Source organism: Meleagris gallopavo, chromosome 5 (assembly GCF_000146605.3).
Source record: "Meleagris gallopavo isolate NT-WF06-2002-E0010 breed Aviagen turkey brand Nicholas breeding stock chromosome 5, Turkey_5.1, whole genome shotgun sequence".
Taxonomy (NCBI): Eukaryota; Metazoa; Chordata; class Aves; order Galliformes; family Phasianidae; genus Meleagris; species Meleagris gallopavo.
The window spans coordinates 22,933,521-22,953,975 of record NC_015015.2 but is presented as its reverse complement, the minus strand read 5'-3'; the positions used below and the strand labels follow the sequence as shown (position 1 = coordinate 22,953,975).

The following is a 20,455-nucleotide window of genomic DNA, read 5'->3' as shown; positions in this document are numbered from 1 at the left end:
GGTGCGCGCGGGGGGCAGAGCCTCTATCCCAACCCGAGCGGTGAGCGGGGCTGCGCCTCTGCCTGCGTCTCCTTGCGGGCCGGTAGCGGTGAGGTGGGGAAGGAGCGTTAAATCCGTGTTTTAATCGCCCATAGGAACGGGCGAGGGGTTTGCTAGGTGTCACATCCTCCTTGTGCTGCGGTACGCCATCGTTCCGAGGCCTTTGCACCTCCAGATTTTAGCTGCACGTGCTCTGATGTGTCTCTGATTTGCAGAAGTAAGTCTTTGTGCCCCTTTTGGAGGGGCACAAGCCCGTCAGAGCAGGGCTCGCTGCGGGCTGCCAGTGACAGGGAGGGAAGGGAGTGCTCCGGACACCGGGGTCAGGGCTTCCAGCAGTTCAGAGCTCCCCACGGGGCTGATGCAGGGAGGTGGTGTGTGGAGTTGTTTGGTTTTTTGTTTTTGTTTTTTTTTTTTGGCTGAAAGTTATGCTCCCTCCCTGGAAAATAACTATTATTTTTTTCCATGCAACTCTTTTGCAACTCTAAGACTAGGCAACCGGCTTCCAGGGAGAACAGTTGTTTATAAGAGTTGTTATAAACTCTTTTTTCTCTTTCTGCTGATATCTGAAATGTCATTGTGTAGCAGTGAGCAATTGTACTGAGACAGAACTGCATCTGTGTGGTCCGAAAAAGCACTGTCCATGAGAGGTTGTGGCAGCTGGACTCTTTGCTTGGTGTTTCCAAGCACAGTCAGGTGTGTATAAACAGCAGATTCCTGTGAATTTGTACTTCCAGAGATGGGAGGACCTCACTGGTACTCCAGCTCTAAATCATGGTCAGAGTGCACGATCACCTCACAGACCGGGTCAGGACACGAGGTGCTGTTGGTGGTAGTGGTGAACAGGTTCTGATCTCGGCGTGGCTGGAGAGGGGATACTGATGGGACTCTGGCAAAACTGATGAGCAAATGTTACCATGCCTGTTCTTCTCTTATGCATCTTTTTTAATAACCCATTTACCCTCCATGAGAAAAAGCACATCTCTTATTATCTTGGTTTATCTCTCTGCCTCATAGTGTTTGCTGATCTCTGAGAACCCAAAACTGCTTTATTTAGAAATTTCTCTAGACTTCCCTAGCCGGATTCCTGAAACAGATGCTGATGCCTTAAATTACGGGTAGGTAAAGACCTCGACTGTCTTCTGCAGCTATAGTGGTGGGGTATTATTTTCTCTCTTGAGCTTTTTTTGTCCTAGAACTACATCTTGATTGCTCCCTTCCTTCCCCTTAAATACATCTCAAGAGCAGACAGTTTGAATTCAGAGACTTTAGAAATAGTAAGTAAACTTAATGTCTCCTGAGGAGTGTGCAGCAATGAGACTGAAAAGCAAAGGGGTTAAGGTATAAAACCTGCCTTTTGTAGGGCAGGCGGTTATGATGTGTCAGGAAGAAGCAAATGCTGGAAATGTGCTCTGAATAATTAGCCAAATACAAAGATCAGTGCAGGGCGATGCACTGTTCTTCATAGACGCTTTGTGAACATCAGGAATTTACTGCCTGAGATATGAGGTGATGCTGGTCAGCTGGTGCAGGTGTGGAGAAATATACTGTTTTTCCCTGTTGTAAATAACAAGGGGGAAAAGACCTGTGGGTCACGGGAGGTTAGCTGACACAAAGATGAGATAGGGCAGTTGGTTTTCAATCACTTATGACCCATGGCTGTCCACCACCATCTCTCTCTGGAGATCCTCTATGTCCTTTATGGGTTCATCTTTTTCATATCTGCAGCTTGTTTTCAGAGACCTGGATGTGCCATTTGTTATGTGTTGTTGCCTCAAGCTGAGATCTCTCCATCTCAGAGACCCTCCCAGGTGTTCCTTGGGGCAGACATGGGCTCTGAGCAGGGAGAACTAAATGAAAGAAGTGGATCTGTTACATCAGTTGTTTTTCTTTTCCAGATTGATTTCAAAAAGCTGTTAACTTTTTGGCAGCCATATCACAGAAGAGGCCGGTTTGTGCTGCTTTCTGTCATTGCTGAGCTGCAGAGAGCAGTTGTTGTACTATGTGTATTCTTTGCATCTTTACATGCATATGGTGGTGGTACAAATCCTGACGTGTCACAGCGGCTTTGCTCCTTGCAGGGGAACTGTTCTCAGTCATTTTCAAGCTCTAATCCTGTCATGAAAGCAGTCTGGGGTTGAAAGGGATGCCTGTCGTTTTTAAGGCAGGAGATTATCTAAATGCAGGTTGTTAAGCAGGTAGCTGGTAAGCGGTGAGAAAGCTGAGCCTGGTGTGATCTGCCTGTTGAATCCCTGCAACTCCCTGGGCAAATGCTTCTGACTGGGTGGCTTCAGTCTGTGTGATGTTTGGGACAGGAGAAAGTCTTTGGTTATGGGACGGCTGATGTTTGCAGAGCATCTTATCTTCTTGTTCTTTTGTTTTCCAAAGGGAAATTTGGGGGATTCAGTGACTTTACTGTAGCCTTGAGGGTTTGAACTTGTAGCTGTGGAGGGGACCTGAATCTTGGGGAGATCAGCCCAGTCCCTGCTCACTGCACTGATGGAGATGAGTTTGTACATGGAGAGCTGTGAGATGAAAATGCCCCTTGCTTCTGTCACTCACCATTCTTGAAGCTGAACATCTTTAGCCTTTGGTAGGGAGCTGCCAGTAGAAGAAGGACCTCAGGTGTAGGGCTGGGAGGGACTTCAAGATAGGATCTGGTCTGTGCAGTAAAAGAATCTGAATCGAGTGCTTACTCCTTTTTTTTTTTTTACCCTAAAAGGAAAAAAAGTCCAGCATAACCCATGTCAGTATATCACAATTTTGGCACTATTTAAATTTTTTCTTCATGTCCAAGCCACATAATTCTAACTAATTGAGCTGATTCCATCATGTGAAAGAGTTGAGCATTTTTCTCTTTCTTTGTGACTTTTGATATAAGCAGACTGTTCTGTTCCTTCCAGTGTTATCTTTTCAAGACTAAACGTGCCCGGCTTCTTTGGTCTTGTCCAGATCATGCTTTCTAAACTCCAGTTTTTGTTTCTATCCTTTGGAATGTCTCTGATTTTTACATCTACTTTATAAAGTACAGTACGTGCAGTAGGTGCAGTCTTTTGGCTAATGTGTCCCTTGTCGAGAGGAAAATAGAATCACTGCCTCTGTGTCACACAAACAATGTAGCTATTAATGTGTTCCAGGATGTCATTTGCCTGCTTTGTAGCAGGCTTATCTTGCTGGCTCAGAATTAATTTCTGAATCAGTGTAATCCATGTATGCCTTCTTTTTTTATTTTATTTTTTCTTTGGCATGTTGGAGTTAATCTCTTGTTGTGCCCATTTGATTTATTTGTCTACCTATTTGTACTCATCTTTGCTGAGCTTGATTTAGCAGTATGTAATAGGTAGATGAGTATCCTCCTTCACAGAGTTGCAGGACTCTGTCCTTTAATGTTCATTTCCATTGCTCGCTGCAGCTGGGCCTTCCTCCAGCAGTGATCTAGTTCGGGGACTGAAACTGGAAAAACCTCTTCGGTAAAAAAAAAAAATAAAAATCTGTTCATTTGTTTTGAACCCACTCACTTATGGTGTCAGGTGTGAAAGTGGGCAGGGGATACTGACTGAGGGGATGTGGGATGAGGGGCAGCACTGTGGTGGTGTGAGCCCTTAGATTAGTTTTTTGACATCTTGATTTTTGTCTTATTTCAGGCCCCTTTCTGTTTGGCTGTTATTTAATGCCTTGCTATCTTTATTCCTTTCTTATCTTGCAGGTATAACTACAAACTGATCACTTAACTTGATCAAGGATCTTTCAGAGGACTGAAGTTACTGGTCTGTAACTTCTTAAGTCTCTCCTCCGTCTCTCTTTTTATTTCTTCTTTTTATAAAGGTAGATGAGGCATGATGCTTCTCCAGACTTCTGTGGCCTTTGCATATTCCTGTAAATTTTCAAAGATGCTTCAGAGATTACCATGACTGGTTTCTTGAATGCTTTCAGGTGAATGCTATGATTTCCTCTCAGTCTACAGCTGCCATGTGGACAGTTGTTATGCTGTTCTTTTCTAACCCAGTCTGTTCTCCTGCTTGCAAACTAATTTCTCTTGTCACATTTCACTTCTGGAGACTGAAGGAGGCATTTGTACTTCAGCCTTTGTATCATTGTTTTCCTTTCCTGTTTGCTTATGAGTAATTATCTTTATTTTCCTCTTCTACCAGCCATTTTTCTTTCAAATTTTCTTGCGACTGAAGAGTCCTTAGTAACACCTGTGCAGACTTTGATTAAGAGTCTGTCTAACCCAGAATCCTTGGAAACATTAAAAATGAGGCACATATAATTGATACTTTCCAGCCTCTGGCTCCTTTCGGACAGGGATTTTTCTGAGCCTAGTGTGAGTTGTCTAACCATGTACAGTCAATAGATGTATTTTCCTATTGTTTGTGTCCTGTTAAATCCACCTAAAATTTTCTTTTCTTTTCTTTTCTTTTCTTTTTTTTTGAGAAGTGCCTGCATACAAGTTACCTGTTAGTGAAGAGTTAAATCTGCTTTTATTTTGTAGCTGACTCTCACTGTCATCATGTGATGGCTGTTAGTACTTAAGTTTGAAGAGACAGTCGTTAATCATCTATCACTATTCCTGCTCTTTTCACCACTCATAACTTTATGAACCTCTGCTTTTTAGCCTGACCCTTTTAGTTGCCTGTTTTGTCACGTTTTTGGTTGTCTTCTCTATACAGTAATCCCGCAACCGCATGTGTCTCTTGGTTTTTTGTAATTCTAATGTACTAATTCCATGATAAAAAGTACTAGAGAGAAAACTGGTACCAAAAGGCAGAGAGAAGACTAATCCTTCTAGCACCTCTGGTGAAGATCTTTCTCTGAGACCTTGGAAAATTGAAGGGCTAAGATGGGGACCTCAGGTCCAGGCCTTGTGGAGTCCTTGTCAAAGCACTGCAGAGATGCTTTGACATGGTGGAAGGCAGACTCTTTCACAGGATGTCTCATGCACAGTTTCAGATTGATGATAAACAATGTTCGTTACTGATATGACAGAATTTCACGTTTCTTTGGGGGGGAGGGGAAATATAAGATGTTGAGGGACAGGGTATCATGACCAAGGCTTTTCCTCCTGGGTGGTGGGAAGGAGCCTCTTGCATGCTCTCAGAACTGCTCTCATCTGTTCTTTTCAGAGATTGGCCAGCCTGGTTGAGACCACTTAGCGATGACAAAACGAAAGCTTCTGCTTGATGGAACATTCTCCTTGATTCTGATCGTGGCTTGTGAAGCTCAGCAACTTCCGAGGAGTCATGCTGCCACCAATTCTGGTCCTCTGTGTGAGAAGGAGGCAGAGTCCTGGGGAAACCTGTTAAGCAGTGAGCGGCTGGATGCCTGGATCTGTTCCCTCATTGGCTCGTTCATGGTGGGGCTGAGTGGGATCTTCCCTTTGCTGGTGATCCCCTTTGAGACAGGAGCTGCTCTACGGTCAGAAGGTCAGCCTGTTACCTGCATTAGCCTTCCTGAAGCCATAGATCCTGGGTTATGATTGTGACAAACAGGACCTTGGATCATGCCAGTATTACAGAAATACAGTCCTCCAGTATAGGCACTTAATTTCCAGTTACTTTAGGCCATGCTTGTTAGTTTGATAGGGAGTCCTGTCACAAATGCAATCCTGGAAGGAGACTGTATAAAGAGTATCTCTTGTTGTACACCCTCGGGAGCTGCCTAGTCCAGAACTTCCCACACACAGTTGTCCTAGCAAGGTGGTGCAAGGGCTTCTTGCACTCCAGCTATTTCTTCCATGCTCTCTGTTTTGAAAACTTGGCTTGCAGATGCTTCTAATTGAGGTCTTTTTGTGCAAAAGCTCAGCTGGAAATATTTTGACTTCTAGCTGAGTCATAATTGGGTTTTGTTTATTCTTTAGCTGGATCACGTCGTTTGAAGCAGTTGTTGAGCTTTGCAATTGGTGGACTACTGGGGAATGTGTTTCTCCACCTGCTTCCTGAAGCCTGGGCCTATACATGCAGTGCAACAGCAGGTATGAAAGCTTTATATTCCTAGAAGCTGCCCATGCTGTGCCTACTACTACATTTTTTGAGTCTTGAAAACACAAGGCTAACCAGACTGGGTCAGCCCTGGACCAAAGACTGATCTGGTATTCTGCTTTGAATAATGTGTAAAAGTAAATGCCTAGAGAAGAGTATACAAGAACAAAAAGATGTAATATGTTCTCTTTGTATGTGCAATCCTCCAAAGATTTCAAGATTGGAAACTTCCTGAGCTAGATATAGGGTTTGTTTTTTTGTTTAGTAACTTGTAACAGATTACTCATTCCTCAACTTTTCTCACCTTAGACTCTGTTTTTCCTTCATGTTTTCCCTGAGGAAAGGGAATGCTTCTTATATAAAGTAGTGCATCCATGTGGTATGCTACATGAACTTGTTTACCATCTCAGATGGTAGACATTTTGCCCTGTCAGAGCCACCTTGCCTATAAATCTACCCTTATCACAGTGCTACTCCTAGGGCCTTTTACTTGGAACTGAGGCCTTTCCATTGGCATTTAGTCAGTTTGTGCCCAAATGTATTGCCCTCTTAGTCTTTGCTCCAGGAGAAGCCATGGAAAATTTACTGTCAATAGAGCCATTGATTAAGATGATGGCTGGAGAGTGGGGAAGGAAACAAGTACAGGTGATGGAGACCTGTGTTGGTCAGCAAACTAAAATGTTGGGATTTGGATGGGACTTGTGGTGTCCATGTATCTCTTTCTTTCCTTGGGTAGTCTGGCTTGTTGAAACCTAAAGGGATTATATCTTTCTTCTTTGGCCAACATGTAATGAGAAGGCAAGTGTTACTATGTCTGGTCAGTTGAGGAACCAAGAAATTCTCTGCTAAAAATGAAACAGTGGGGGAAAAGATGTTTTGGTTTTTCCAGACTTCATTGTGTCTATCTCCTGGGATTTCAGATCCTCCACAAATCTGTTGGTTCTTTGGTCCACTTCCTGTTCATGAGTCTGGTACTGTTAGCAAAATCTGCTGTCTTTTTTTAACTCCCTTCCTACAGGGGTTCCCAAATGTCTTCCTGCACTAGCTTGTTTGTGTCTGACATTGTTCTGAAGCATGAAGGTTTCCATGACCCATATATACCCCACTGCAGAATTGTTCTGTTCTTTCACTGCAGTGCAATCTCAGTTTCTGCAGCCAGGCTGGATGGTTGATTATTTCACATACTTGGCAGTATTTGAAAAGAAACATTAAGCCCAAAGCTATAAAAACTTGCCCAGGTGTGGCAGAAAGGCAAAGATGAGTCCATAGCTCTACTAATGGCAGACTTCATGTTAGGGCTTGCTTTTTCAGTAGATAGAGGTGCAGGATTTTTGTTGATATAATCTTCTCTTGCCTCAGGGGCACAGGGAAGTTGCTAATGTTATCAAGAAATGATCTGGATTGCATTATTGAAGTAAAAGGGGTGGGGGCTCTCACTCTGAGAGTTCTGAAATGAAGATGTCTCTTAGATCAAGAATGAACAGATGATAAAGTTACTTGCTATGAGATATGCTTGTTCCCAACTTCTTGCAGGGTCAGGTTGTTTTGTTGTTGTTGTTGGTTTTTTTTTTTTCCCTTATGGGAAGATACTGTTCTTGATAGTAACATGAAGATTTTTCTCCCCTTCTTCAGGAGAAGGGCAGAGCTTTCAGCAGCAGAAGCTTCTGGGTCTCTGGGTGATCGTTGGTTTCTTGACTTTCCTGGCACTAGAGAAGATCTTCCTAGAGAAAGAAGAGGAGGGATGCCCTGGTGTGGTAAGTGAGCAGCCAGAGGGGAGGGTGTGCTGTTCTGTTTGGATCGTGAGTCAGACATGTAAGCACTGTACTGAACACCTCATCTGCTCTATCTGACAGGCTCAGCAAATGATCTTGGAGCTGCAAGTAGCTTATCAGTGAAGCTTTTTGCTGCTTCTTTGACACTGGGTACTAGAAGTTGTTTCATCTCTGGGCTCTGGTTTTGTGGTTTTAGCTGATTTCTCACCTCTGGGCTGGTTTTGTTCTTGATGTGGTATATGTGAAAAAAAGCTCCCCTCCTGTAGAGACTGGGAGCTGGAGTGTTCTGTGGTTGAGACATTTGCTCAGATAAGCTTTGAGGGATGACAGCTTGCTGATGTGTTCCACTGAGCAATTGTGACTCACTCTCCTCCTGGGTCCTCAGTCAGGACAAAGACCAGCATTCTTTGGAAGACCTGAGTATGGTCTGGTCCAGGCATTTATTCCGTGGAATTAACATGGTAGAAGGGATTTATAATTGGCCAAGTCATCACAGCAGTAGAAGGGAAGCACTGACAAAGAGGGACCAGGAGGTAATGCCAAGATAGAGGAGAGGGGCTAGTCTTAAGCCATCTCACAGTTCCTAACAGCAGCTGTTCAGTACTTGCTGTGCCATGCCTTTTGAGAGATAAAAGTGCAGGTCAGACACTGGACAATAGCAATTAGGTAATGCTTTGACTGGACACAAGAATTCTGAAATAAACTGCAACTTCTTTTGAGACTGAATTCTAAGATGAACAGTTTATTTGGAAGCTGACAATCCCATATATAGACAAATTCTATGGACTGAATTATCCTAGCACACTAGGAAAAACAAAACTTTTCCCCTCTGCCCCCTGCCTCACTGGAGTTGAATTTCTGTAGGCAGCAGCTGCCAGCAGGACTGACAGATTGAGCCCCTCATCTCTCCAGCGGAACCTTACTCATGTCAAAGCATGACTCTGATTCCCTTTCTCTCTTTCTGTTTTCCTGATCCTTAAGGAAGTCCTTGCTCTTGTTTAACGCTACAGATGTGACTGTCTGAAATCTGTCTTGTTTCTAGCTGTTGTTGTGGTTAGACTGGGCTACTGATTGGTGTTGAAAGGACAAAACCATTCAGGCTGAAGGGTTGGATTTCTGACACAGATTTGCGCTCTTCGTTGGGGACAAAAGAACAGTAACAAGCTGTTTTCTGCTGATTTAGGGCTGTGATTACAAGACCCCTTCTGGAAAGATTCCCAATGGAAGTGGCTACCCTCTATCAAAGGTGGCAGGCAAATCACAAAGAGCAGAAACAAATTCAACTCAGTGTAACGGCTCTTCTCTCCAATCTTGTCGAACAGACAACAGAATCAAGGTAAGAGATGCACAGTGTGTTTGTTTCTGATTAGCAGCTATCTGTTCCCAGAAGAGTGAGCCTGTCTTCTGCTTCTATCTCCAAACCTGCATTACCCATCATTCCTTTTTGCTATATATCATCTGACTCTTATAGTGAGCCTATTCTGGGAACTAAAAAGGTTAAGGTTTGTTTGTTTGTTTTATTTTTCCCCTGTAGGTTTCTCTCCTAATTTAGCTTCTTAAATCAGCTTTCCATGTAAGCTTCTAGTGCTGGGGTAAGGTAGATCAACAAGTTCATAGGATAAGATGTGAAGAGTGGAAAAGGAGGACCGTGTCATTGGGCAGAGACTAGTCTTTAGACTGGCTTTGCTTTCAATTTTGTTACTATTTTTCACTGTGGAAAACTCTGATTGAACAGTACAAGCGAGAGTAAAAGACAAGTTTGGCTGAGAGAAGACTTGTATTTTGAGTTTGAAAGCCCATAAGAATATGAAAGTTTGTAGGAAGATGACTATGAACAGAAAGTGTGGTTGCAAAGTCTAGCCCAAAACTGGATGTGTGGTCAGTCAGAAGCTCTTTTTGGTTTTTCTATTTCAAGTCAGTTTTGCTATAACTTCGTGTTTCTTTTAACGCTATGTGAAAGATGTGCTGTGATCACCGGATGTTTCAGTACCCATCACATTCATGTGATTGGTACACGACACTGCACAAACTGCGAGGTGCTGCACTGGTGTTTCTAGAGGTGATAGAAGTGCAGAAGTCAGTGTTTTTGGATTATGAAACACTGTGCCATAACTTTAGAAAGTTGTATACCAGGAGCTGTGGACTTTGATTTCAAGTAGAAATGAAATGCTGATGAGGGACACAAATGTTCAGGGCCTTTTCCTAATGTAAGAAATTATGATGTGATTAATGCTAATTCATATGGCAAAACTGAGAAACTTGAGCTCAGTTTTTAATTTGCCTTATTATAAGTAGCTATTAAGCAATAGGTTAAGAAAGAATGCAGACCACACTTGCAAGACGGGCAGTTTCCAGGAAGTCAATGCCATGGAAAAAAGTACAGGAATAACGATAGGAAGTTGTTTGAATGCACTCCTTCCATTATGATACAGTCAGGAGGATGAGTGGGTGTGTAGGAAATAGTACGTAAGATAAAAAGCAAGTGTTCCTGCCCATGTAGCTGTAGACTTGACTTTCTACGTAGCAGCATATCTGAATTTTTCTGTAGCGTTATTCATTATATCCAAAATGGTACCAAAAAATTGCAGCATGATCAGGAAATATGTGAAATAATCACTTCCAGTTTGCAGAACGTGGAAAAAAAATGTTTTAGCCTTTAGTTTTACAGATGTGATAAATCAGTGCTGACTTGAAGTATACCAATAGCTGTGATAGAGACACAACTGAAGAGTTGTACTAAATAGGAACAGATCAGGAATTGAAGGCAACTCTGTAACAGAGAGTAACTTGACAGTGCACCAGTTTACCTGGAGACATAGAATCTATGTCGCTTGTGTGTTTTTAAGCTGTCATTTAAAATGTTTTCTACAAAATATGCTATACCATAAGAAACAGTGGGCTTTATGCGGAAATGTAAGGAGGCTCTTTCAGTTGCATTATGTAGGTCTAGATGATTGTAGAGAGGCTTTCTAACTTTGAAATCCTAATGTGTCTGTTTTCAGTCTTGCAAACTATTCTGAATACACATGAAATAGGAGATAATGAGTTAAGGGGTAGTTTTAACTTTCTACCTTCTGGGCACATAATCTTAATATTTTAATAGCCTTTCTGGTAGGGGAGAGATTACTAAAACTACCAAAGTATACCTGCTTTGTTACCTTATTTTGTTAGGAAATGATGTCAGCAGTCATTCCATCTGTCTGTCCATCTGTTCCTCCTTTCATTTTTCAGTAACTTCTGAATCCGTAATTAAGCTTACCCAAGTTCAAGAGGGGTGATTGTCTCAAGGGTAATCAGATTTTGAGTTCCATAAAAATCAGCATGGTGCTAGAGGAGGAATGCACACTAATGTGCTGTTGAAAACTCTGGTAGAAATTAGATGTTGCATGCTGCTTGGCAGATCTGCCTGGTTGGCAAATCAGCAGGTGAATCTCATTGCCCTTGTCTGGTGGGGAGGTGGCTGTCATGGACTACACTGGGTGAAAAGGAACATACAGATAAAGCCTTGCTGGAAGCAAGCAAGGTAGGTGCCTTCGAAGAAAAAAAATCCATAGGAAACCTTTCTTTAGTTCTATTATGCACTCAGTAATGCTTATTTTCAAAAAACAAAAGGCAAGCTTACAATTTAAAGAAAAAGCACCCTTCAGGGCTCCAGTAATTAGTAAGCTGCAATTGGTTATCCTCTTTGAGTGCAAATAATGCCTCCCACCTGCAGTATTTAAGCTAGGACAAATTGTTACAGCAGCAGCAAGAGAGTAAAGGTTCTAATATACCTGGCTTCTTTTGCTCTCAAACATAGATTGCTTCTACTCTACATCGCAGCCTTTATTCATTCAAAAAGTAAAAACACCGTAGAGTACATCTTCCTTGCTTATCATTCATTTTCCCTGTAGCAGAGATCCTTGCAGATTTGTAGAAGTAAGTTTTATTGCACAGTGACATTAATTCTGACTCATGAACATAAACACTTCATCTTGCTGCGCTCTTTATGAACAGTGAGAGCATCCTATTAAATATTCGCAGAATGCAAATGTCAGAGACTCATAACTGTCAAATCAACCCAATTTATTTCTGAACACTCCAAGGCTTTGCTTCTTTCAGTGACAGCTTTTGCCCCAGCCTCTGACAAGCAGAATTCGTAATGTTTTAATCATGAGGTCTATTTTTTGCCTATACAGTGGTATGGGAAATCATTTTTTGTGTAAAACGTCTGTGAATAATTATTACTAGCCCATGGGGAAAATGCAATCACATAAAATCCCAACATGGGAAGAAGAAATTGTAGGCAGTCATATTTAACTGAAAATAAGGAATGATAAGAAAAGCTGCTGTGTTTGTGAATCTGTCTGCACACGTTATTACTTTGTGTTTTCCGTAGTTAGAAATACATGCAGGGAACCTCTGCATCCATTGTGGAGATGTTACTTAGATCTTGACTTAAACATGATCCTTAGGCAGGCTTTGCTTTATTCCATATTTTCATATTTTGCTTTCATGTGCACTTTGAAAAGTATAAAGCCTTTGAAGATGTTCAGAGATTGTGTAGTGGAAATTACTCTGCAGAAAGGTGATGCTTTTGAAAGAGATACTTCACAGAAACCTCCTCCTGAGCTTTGTCATACAGATGGCAGGAAGATTCCCCAAGGGGCGGTGATAGAAACAAGGAAGAGCAGGAGATTGATAAAGGGCCTCTAAAACCCATTGGCATGTGTGTTTCTCCAGCTAAACTTTGGCACCTTACGGTAAAGTAAGAGCTAGAGGGTCTTCCCTTGGTACTCATTGGCTGCTGCCCTGTATCTGCAGCTAATGTATGCCAGATTCGTTCTTGCAATCCAGGGAGCCTGGATTGATAATAAACTCCGGTGACTGCAGTGTCTCAGGACCTACATGCTTTTTTTTTAATTGTTAAACCTTATAGAAAGTGGGGAGAAAGCACAAAAGCCTGTGAGCAGATCATCTTGGATGGTATCCTCATATCACTTTACATCAGGTATATAATTTTTCTGAACATGAACATACTTAACGTAATGGGGAAGTCTAACATAGAGGTGGACTTCTGAGAAAGGAAGCTGGTACAGGCTTTTGATGTTCTGAAGTGTATATGCATTTGAATACTGATACACATGCTCTCCAGCCTCCCAGCAGGTGTTTTTTTGGGGGGACTGTCATCACATTCTTCTCTTTATTCTTTGTTAAGAGAAAGCAAACCCACATGCAGAAGCCTTTTTTAGTGCAACATTTCAAGGTTTATTTATTTTTAAAAAGCAATTTCAGCAGCATTTGTTCTGTTGTATTGTTGCCAACTTTTGAAGGAGGTATTTAACAGCCAGGTATTAAAATACATGACTAGAAGATAAGTCAGGTCACATTTATAGCCAGTCACCTGTGTAAGATAGTGAAATGTTAAAAATTGGCTCATTTTGAATTGGATATTTTTTGTTTTTCTTTTTTCAGTTTGCGTCTGTATTGGGAGCCCCTTTGTCATTTGCATTCTGTCTCCATTACTCCTCCAGTAAAATGACTTTCCTAATCTCAGACAATACTTGCCTACTCCGAAACTGAGTTTATCCTAAATATTTAATTTGTACTTGAGCACCGATGTAGTTTGTCGCCAGAACTGCTTTGTCCTTGCTGTTGCCATCTGAACATGACTCTATGTAACCTATGCCTTGTCTGGTGCTTCGTTTGTCTTATATTTCTTTATCAGGGGCTCTTCCTTCTCTTTGCAGATTAGTGGGTACCTCAATTTGCTGGCCAACACCATTGATAACTTTACTCATGGCCTGGCAGTAGCAGCCAGCTTCCTGGTTAGCAGAAAGGTAAGGTTTCTGTCACCAGCTTTATACTGAAATGGAGATGCTTGTTCTCAAGTTTGTATTTAAAGAAAAAAAAAAAAACAAAAACAAAAACCACAAAGATTTGAAGAATTATTTCCTATTTTCTGAAAGTTTCTGAGAAAAAAGGGCAAATCTGACCCTTTGTTGCAGAGCTCCTTCAAATCTGGGCCATATTTGTCCTTTGTGCAGATGTCTGGGGAGGGGTTGCTTATCTGCCCTTGTAAATAAGAATCCTGGATAAAGAATCTGTGCGCTTGCTAGAAGATATCTGAGGGACTGTTTCCAAAACACCTTTTCTCCTCTGCTGTAGGTTGGGTTCCTAACCACGATGGCCATTCTCCTCCATGAAATACCACATGAGGTGAGAGGGCTTTGTATCTTGCCATCGGGGAGGGCGTTACAAGGGTATTTTCATTGCCTAGGCGAGGAGAGCTGAATCTGCATGATGTTCTCTTGTCCCTTTGAAAGCTCTCCTCTGGGAGACCTGAAATGTGGAAAGTTAAAACAGTCTACAAGTACTTGTCTTGTTAAGGGTGTCCTCTGACTGAGAATGTTTGTTTACTGTTGGCTCTTGATTTTTGTAGGTTGGGGACTTTGCAATCCTACTGCGGGCTGGGTTTGACCGCTGGAGTGCAGCCAAGATGCAGCTTTCTACAGCTCTGGGAGGAATTGTAGGAGCCTGCTTTGCAATATGTGCACAGTCACCAAAAGGAGCAGGTAAGGCTCCCCAAGACTTCTGTAGGAATGTGAGAGGCCAGTGATCTCCATGTATATATCTTAATTCCCTTCTCTGTTCTCTCCAGTGGCTTTGTCTCCATAATAGTGATAGTTTTCTGTACTTGTGCAGGGGAAACTGTAGCCTGGATCCTCCCATTCACTTCTGGAGGATTTCTGTATATTGCCTTGGTAAATGTTGTGCCTGATCTTCTGGAGGAAAAGAACCCATGGTAAGTGCTTCTTCCTGTTGTACTGCAGCACTTCTGACTGCTATGGAGCAGCATTGTGATGGTTCCCATGCCTGTTCTGGAAGCACATGAATGCCAGCTTCCCAAATCCCATTGACTGTTCTAGCTGTTGAACTTATGGGACTACAAAGACTCTTCAAAACATGAAAACCTTCCAATGGGTCAGTCCCGAAGATTGTACTAGTTGTAGTAAATAGCCCAACCAGCTAAAACGGGATGCTGAGAAATATGTCCAGTAAGGTGACCCTTTTTTGTCTGTCTTCTCTTGGCATCTAATGGCTTAGGGGCTGTAAGAACCAGGGCCCCATGTAGGTTTTTGTGTCTGATGACCACACGTGAACCTATCCAACCTATCCTTCACATGCTTCTTACATCTCTCTGAGACCCTGTGTATTACTCTGGGCTTTCTGCATTATTCCATAGTTTGGCTGCACTGCATGAAATGATGCTTCCTATTATTTGTTTTTTAGTCTCTTACTTTCTTAATTTTGATTAGATGTCACTGTGTTGCTGTGTAACTAAATAGTAAGTTTCCTTATCTACATTGTTATGTATAACCCAGAATATGTATTCTAGTATATGCAGCCTTTCTTCATTTGTGTTATTGTAGTTTCTTGGAGCCTGAATGAAGCTGTGGCAGCTGTACCACAGTAAATCTCCTCTTGGATCTCCTGGCAGAGCACTCCCTGAATGCTCCTATATGCTTTAGCTGTAATGACAGGTTAACTCCAGTAGTTTGTCTAAGAGACCTTCACTAATCTAGTTCATTTTCACTGAAACAAATCAGGAAGTGCTCCAAAACAGCACTGCGGTTGCATCTGAGGAGGCAGGAACCTTTGGTAGAGATATGGTAATTGCCAGCTGGAAGATTTATTTTTGGTTGATAACCTCTTGTGCTGGTACAGATGTTTGCAGAGTATGGAGAGGTAGTAGGTATGCAGTCACTTTTAGCATCACCTTAAATTTATGCTTGATTAAGGAGGGGTAAAATTCATCAGCTTTTTCTTTTGTTACTATTTGTCAAGTTGAATGAGGTCCCTAATCCTTGCTGCACAAGTGCTGGTTCTCTTGTGAGAAGGACAGGAGTCTGCACTTGAGTAGCTGAATGACTGAATCAGCTTAAATTGATTTTGAAACCTAAAGTTGAACCTTGCAGCTGAGAAATCAAATGTGTGCCAGATTATAAACAACATTTTAGTTTGGGGTGCTGGGAAGGAGTTTTCTCAGCTGTGTTAATGGTGTCATGCAACTGCCATGTTCTTTTTATGGTAGATTTGGAAGGCACAGAACAAACCAGTCATGAACCAGTAGACTGCTGTCTATTGAGACTAATTGGTCTATGCTGCCTCCTAATTTTGCTGTTTTTTTTCCCCAGGAACTCCCTGCAGCAAGTTCTGCTCCTGTGTACAGGCATTACAGTCATGGTGCTACTTGCTCACAACTGACTGACTTCTTCACAGACCTCATGATGCCTCCCAGAGCTACCACAGAGTCTCTGAGATGTTACAAAGCAATAAGGAACACTAGTGTTACTTCCTATGTGCGTGTGTGCAGATCTGGCTGCTAGTGTGAGAAGCAGGTGAGAGAGGAGGTCTGGGTGTGTAAGACCTGGCTCTCCCATCCCTGTTCTGCTAAAATCCCACACATTGGGGCTTCCATTATATTTTTTAATGGAGCAAACAGTGAGAAGAATGAACTGAACAAATGCTTCGCTGAGAATGGATGACGTTTCATTTGGTTCATTCTAGTGGAACTGCACCTCCCAAGGTCTTCTGTGAAAACAACGAAGGTGGTTCTTGCAGCTGATGAAGAGGAACTTATTCTACCACTCTAAGGGCTGGAGACAGAACAGGGATGGCAAAGCAACAGTAACCCAACAGCTTTAGCCTTGGGTAACTCCTTACCCATGAGGAGTTACAGTGCTAAGAAAACCTGCTTTGTAGATAGAGAGGAAAGGCTACTTTCAACTTCTCTGGCTTTTCATTGACGTCACTTGTTTCTAAACGTAGTATTAGCTTAGGCAGTCCACTTTGGTCTGTTTTGTACTGATGTTGAAAACAAGCCAAGAACTTGAGGCATTTCAGAATAGGTCACTACAGTTAAATGTCTCAGTTTGGAGATAACTTGCCTCAACCCTTACCACTCCAACAGCCAGCACAGCCTGCTTTTTTTTCTGAAAAATGGTCAGAAATGCTTATTCTGTTGCCAAACTATAAGCTCACCTACATCTGAAAAGAATGCCATGTAGCTTCTTCTACTGACTTTTCTCTCCTCATAACCACTATCTGAACATGGCTCTGAGCCTGCTCTCAAGACCCAATTCACCCAACCATTTGCCCCACGCCGATCTCAGAGTCTTCCTTAGATGGAATGGTTAGCATGTTATCTGGCATGCTACTGCAGTCCGGGACTGCCATGGCTAAGGTCTGTCTGGGCAGTTTGGACAGTGATTGAACACAATACAGCCTGGTCAACAGTATATATTCCAGGTTAGTTTTTCCTTTGTTCACTGTAGTATATTTAAGGGCATGCTATAACCAAATGGTTGATTTCTGGGCTTCGTACCTCATAGTGGAGTTAGTCTGCTGGAGATGAACGGATAAGAAATAATACTGCTGGCTCTTTAAACAAGGGCCACAGCAGCAGGGAATGCTGGAGAGAGGGTGAAATGGAAAGGGTGAAAGTGCTGATGGAAAGAATGGGTCTGGAAAAGCTGTGTGGTAAGTAAGGAGAGAAAATGCAATAAGCATGCTTTAAAGTTTTTCTGTTGTACAATGCTTGGGATAAAATTTTTGGCAGTTTTAGGCCAACAAAAATGAATGATATTTCTAGTGCTTTGCCTGTCTTGGCAAAGCTGGCAGGGCCGACCAGGCCCTCATTCCCCAGGGATGCATTAGTACCACAGAGGTGTGCGCAGTTGCCTTTTGCAGAGCTTATCCTCTCTTTGCATAAATCTGTTTAGAAACTGGTCTGATTGAACTAGCAGAATCATTGAACACAGAACAGGTGCCACAATGTAAATTGCACCAATTCAGTTCTGTTTTTAAATAGCTTCTGTAAATCAGTATGACTTAAAGACTTTGTCTGCATAAAGCCTTATCGAGAGGGCTCATCCCTTGAGGGGGTCATTTGGTCAGAGCAGTGAGACAGGTATGCTGCCCACAGCAGTGGCATTTACTTCCCTGAGAGATTCCTGAACTGTAGACACAGTTATTTTCTTATGACAGCTCCTGTCCTACTTTTCAGAGAAAGCTGGAGAGCTTATGCTTGCAGCTCTCTCTGCCCAGGAACTGCTATCTAAAATTTTCCTTACTCTAGGCTCACAAAATAACTAGTTTCACAAGGAGGGAAGCTTAGTGCAATTATTATTATTTTCTTTAAAAGTTGCTATTCTTTGCCAGCTTATTTGTCATTCAGTTGTTTGAAGTCTGAATGTAGCATCCACTTTTCCTGGGATAAGGATTAATCTGATTATCCTGCAGGAATTGGGGGACTATACTAATCTCCTAGTTCTGGTTTTGTAGTTTTCCCCCACTCTCCCTGGGGTCTGAAGCTAACCGGACCCTGTAGTAGTAGGGCTCTGGAGGAAGAGTTTGCAGAGAAAGATGTGACTGCTGTTTCCCAAGATGTCTTTCTTAAAATTAGAATGGCATTTAATTTAAGTTGAAGGATTGCCAGGTGAGTGCCTGTGAGTTGGCGTTATTGCATCAGCACTGAGTCTTGCCAGGACTAAACCACAGTCAGGAATTCGTGCTCAGCATTCAGGAATGTCAAGTGGTTGATGCTGAAGAAAGAATTTGAGTTGTTTTCCTTGGCTGATATCAGAAGCCTGAGAGTCTGTAGTTCTTGGGAAGACACCCCGTAGGAGGTAGCAGAGGCCTTATGGGATGGGCTGGTTAGTTTTCCTCTATGTGCAATGTCAGCCCTGGGGCTAAGGATGCAGAGCCTTGGGAGGAAATGGAGCATCACTCCACCACATTTGTCACTTTTGGAAATGCAGAGAGACTAGTATTTTCTAAGCTCTATTTTTTTCAGCTGCTCTTTTGCATTTTCCCCCTTCATCTGTATTGGTCTGCTCTGCATGGAGACAGTAGAGATGAAATAAATGGTTTTCAATGTGGGTTTGTGTTTTTTGTTGGAATTCAAATTACACATTCAGATTTCATTTGTATTATTCATTTGGGTTAGTCTAAACAAATCTGGACTGTTTTCTCCTCTGACTTTCACAATAGAAGGGAAAGTTTCTAATCCAGTTTGCTGTTCCTGGAGCCATGGCACTTTGGGTTAGGAGTGCAGTGTTTCTTGGTTGCCAATCTCGGTCCTCTGGAACGTGTCACCGGGTCAGTTACTCCTCTTTGAGAGGAGAATTTTCATAGTAACTGAGTATCCAGAGAGTTCTGCGAATATGCTTTTTTGTAATAGTGATATATATATATATATTTTTCCATCTAAAATTCACAAAGCCTGCCTGGTAGTTAAGTTCTTCAGCACTTGACACAGAGCTGGTTGCCTGCCATCTGGGACAAAGACACTTATTCACCATATGTAGGAAGAGCCTGGAGAGGAATAAAGGGATTTTCTTTACTCTTCAAAAACACAGGTTCGAAGCATGTCTCTCCCACTCTTCATTTGAAAGGTTTTCAGGCTATAAATACTGAATGGTAATAAGTGACTGTCAGCTGAAGACTTCTTTATGAAGAAGGAGAACGATAACCAGGGAGTTGGAAGAAAGTAAACACAAGTAAGTGATGGAGGCTTGGTGGTATGGGGGCTTTGGTTGAGGTGGTACTTCTGGGCTTTTCTGTCCTTGGCTTCACTGTGCTGCCTTCTTTGGTTGTTTGTGGGTCTGTGCTGTGCGCTCCTTCCTCAATCCTTTCTCCCTCTGAAGGCAGAGCTGCCTAAGTGCCTCCACACAGAGTGGCTTTTGCATAACTGCAGCAGTAACAATTGCAACTTGGTGTGGTTTTGCTGGAGCCCCTTCTGAAACTAGAGCCTGAGGAACTGGTATGGAGCGGCAAACTGGAGCAGTGGGCCCAGGTGTACCTCATTAGTTCAACAGATCCAAGTGCAAGGTCTTGCACCTGGGTTGTGGCAATCAGTACAAGCTGGAGCATAAAAGGAGACGGCACAGCCCTTCTGAAAAGGACTTGGGATAATGGTGGATGGCAGGAGGTCCCTTCCAGCTCCAACGATTCTGTAAGTCTATGATGATTGGGCTGTGGATTTAGGGAATGTGAATATTGTGAGGATTCTGAATATTTTCCAGGACAGCTTTGTTGAAAGATCTGCGTTGTTTAGGGCAGTAAGTGTCTGAAAGGAATTTTTTCATTCTTGATGTGGAAGGCTTGTAATTTAGCTGGCACGTGTGAGAAAATCCTTCCGAGAGCAGCCCTATCAGTTCCCTTCATTTTGTCTGCCTTCGGGGCACGAATGTGCAGCCGCGTGGATGGTAATCCCATCCATCCAGAAAGAGCTGCTGCAGCGCGGTGGATGGCAGCGCTGTGCGGGGTGGGTCGCCCTGTGCTCCTGCGGGCGCTGCGGGGAGAGGAGCGGGCTCTGCCTGCGGGGTCCTGGGAGCCCTGCTGTGGGGTCAGCTGCGCACGGGGTAGCGGGAGTGCAACGAGGAGAGGGGGGGAACACCTGCGGGGTTCTCTAACCGTAGCTGCAGGCCCGGTGTGAAAAGGTGATGCCCTAAAATGGGGGCTGAGAGCCACAGCTGGAGGAACGCTGCATTTCCCTCGCGGCTGGGATTTGGTCTGCTTCTTACCGCATGAAATAAGATTTTTTGGCACTTGGAACCTTATTTTCCGTGTGGCGATAACGAAGATGCCGGCTGGCGGCAGCGCTGGTTTGCGTTTCACCCTCTC

The 20,455-nt window shown here is 42.9% G+C and overlaps 1 protein-coding gene across 2 annotated transcripts; it reads left to right on the top strand.

Moving 5' to 3' along the window:
* Positions 1–3,724: 3,724 nt before the first annotated feature.
* On the top strand, positions 3,725–18,709 carry SLC39A13 (solute carrier family 39 member 13). Of its 2 annotated transcripts, none has more exons than XM_010711375.3 (10): positions 3,725–3,803; positions 5,160–5,459; positions 5,894–6,007; positions 7,647–7,768; positions 8,970–9,122; positions 13,516–13,605; positions 13,934–13,984; positions 14,208–14,340; positions 14,471–14,570; positions 15,964–18,709. In XM_010711375.3, exons 2-10 carry the CDS (start codon positions 5,192–5,194, stop codon positions 16,031–16,033), a joined length of 1,101 nt encoding a protein of 366 aa, XP_010709677.1. In that variant the 5' UTR covers positions 3,725–3,803; positions 5,160–5,191; the 3' UTR covers positions 16,034–18,709. The 2 variants fall into 2 exon arrangements, with proteins under 2 accessions (XP_010709677.1, XP_010709676.1); XM_010711374.3 differs by lacking the exon at positions 3,725–3,803 and adding an exon at positions 3,862–3,969.
* The last annotated feature ends 1,746 nt before the right edge of the window (positions 18,710–20,455 follow it).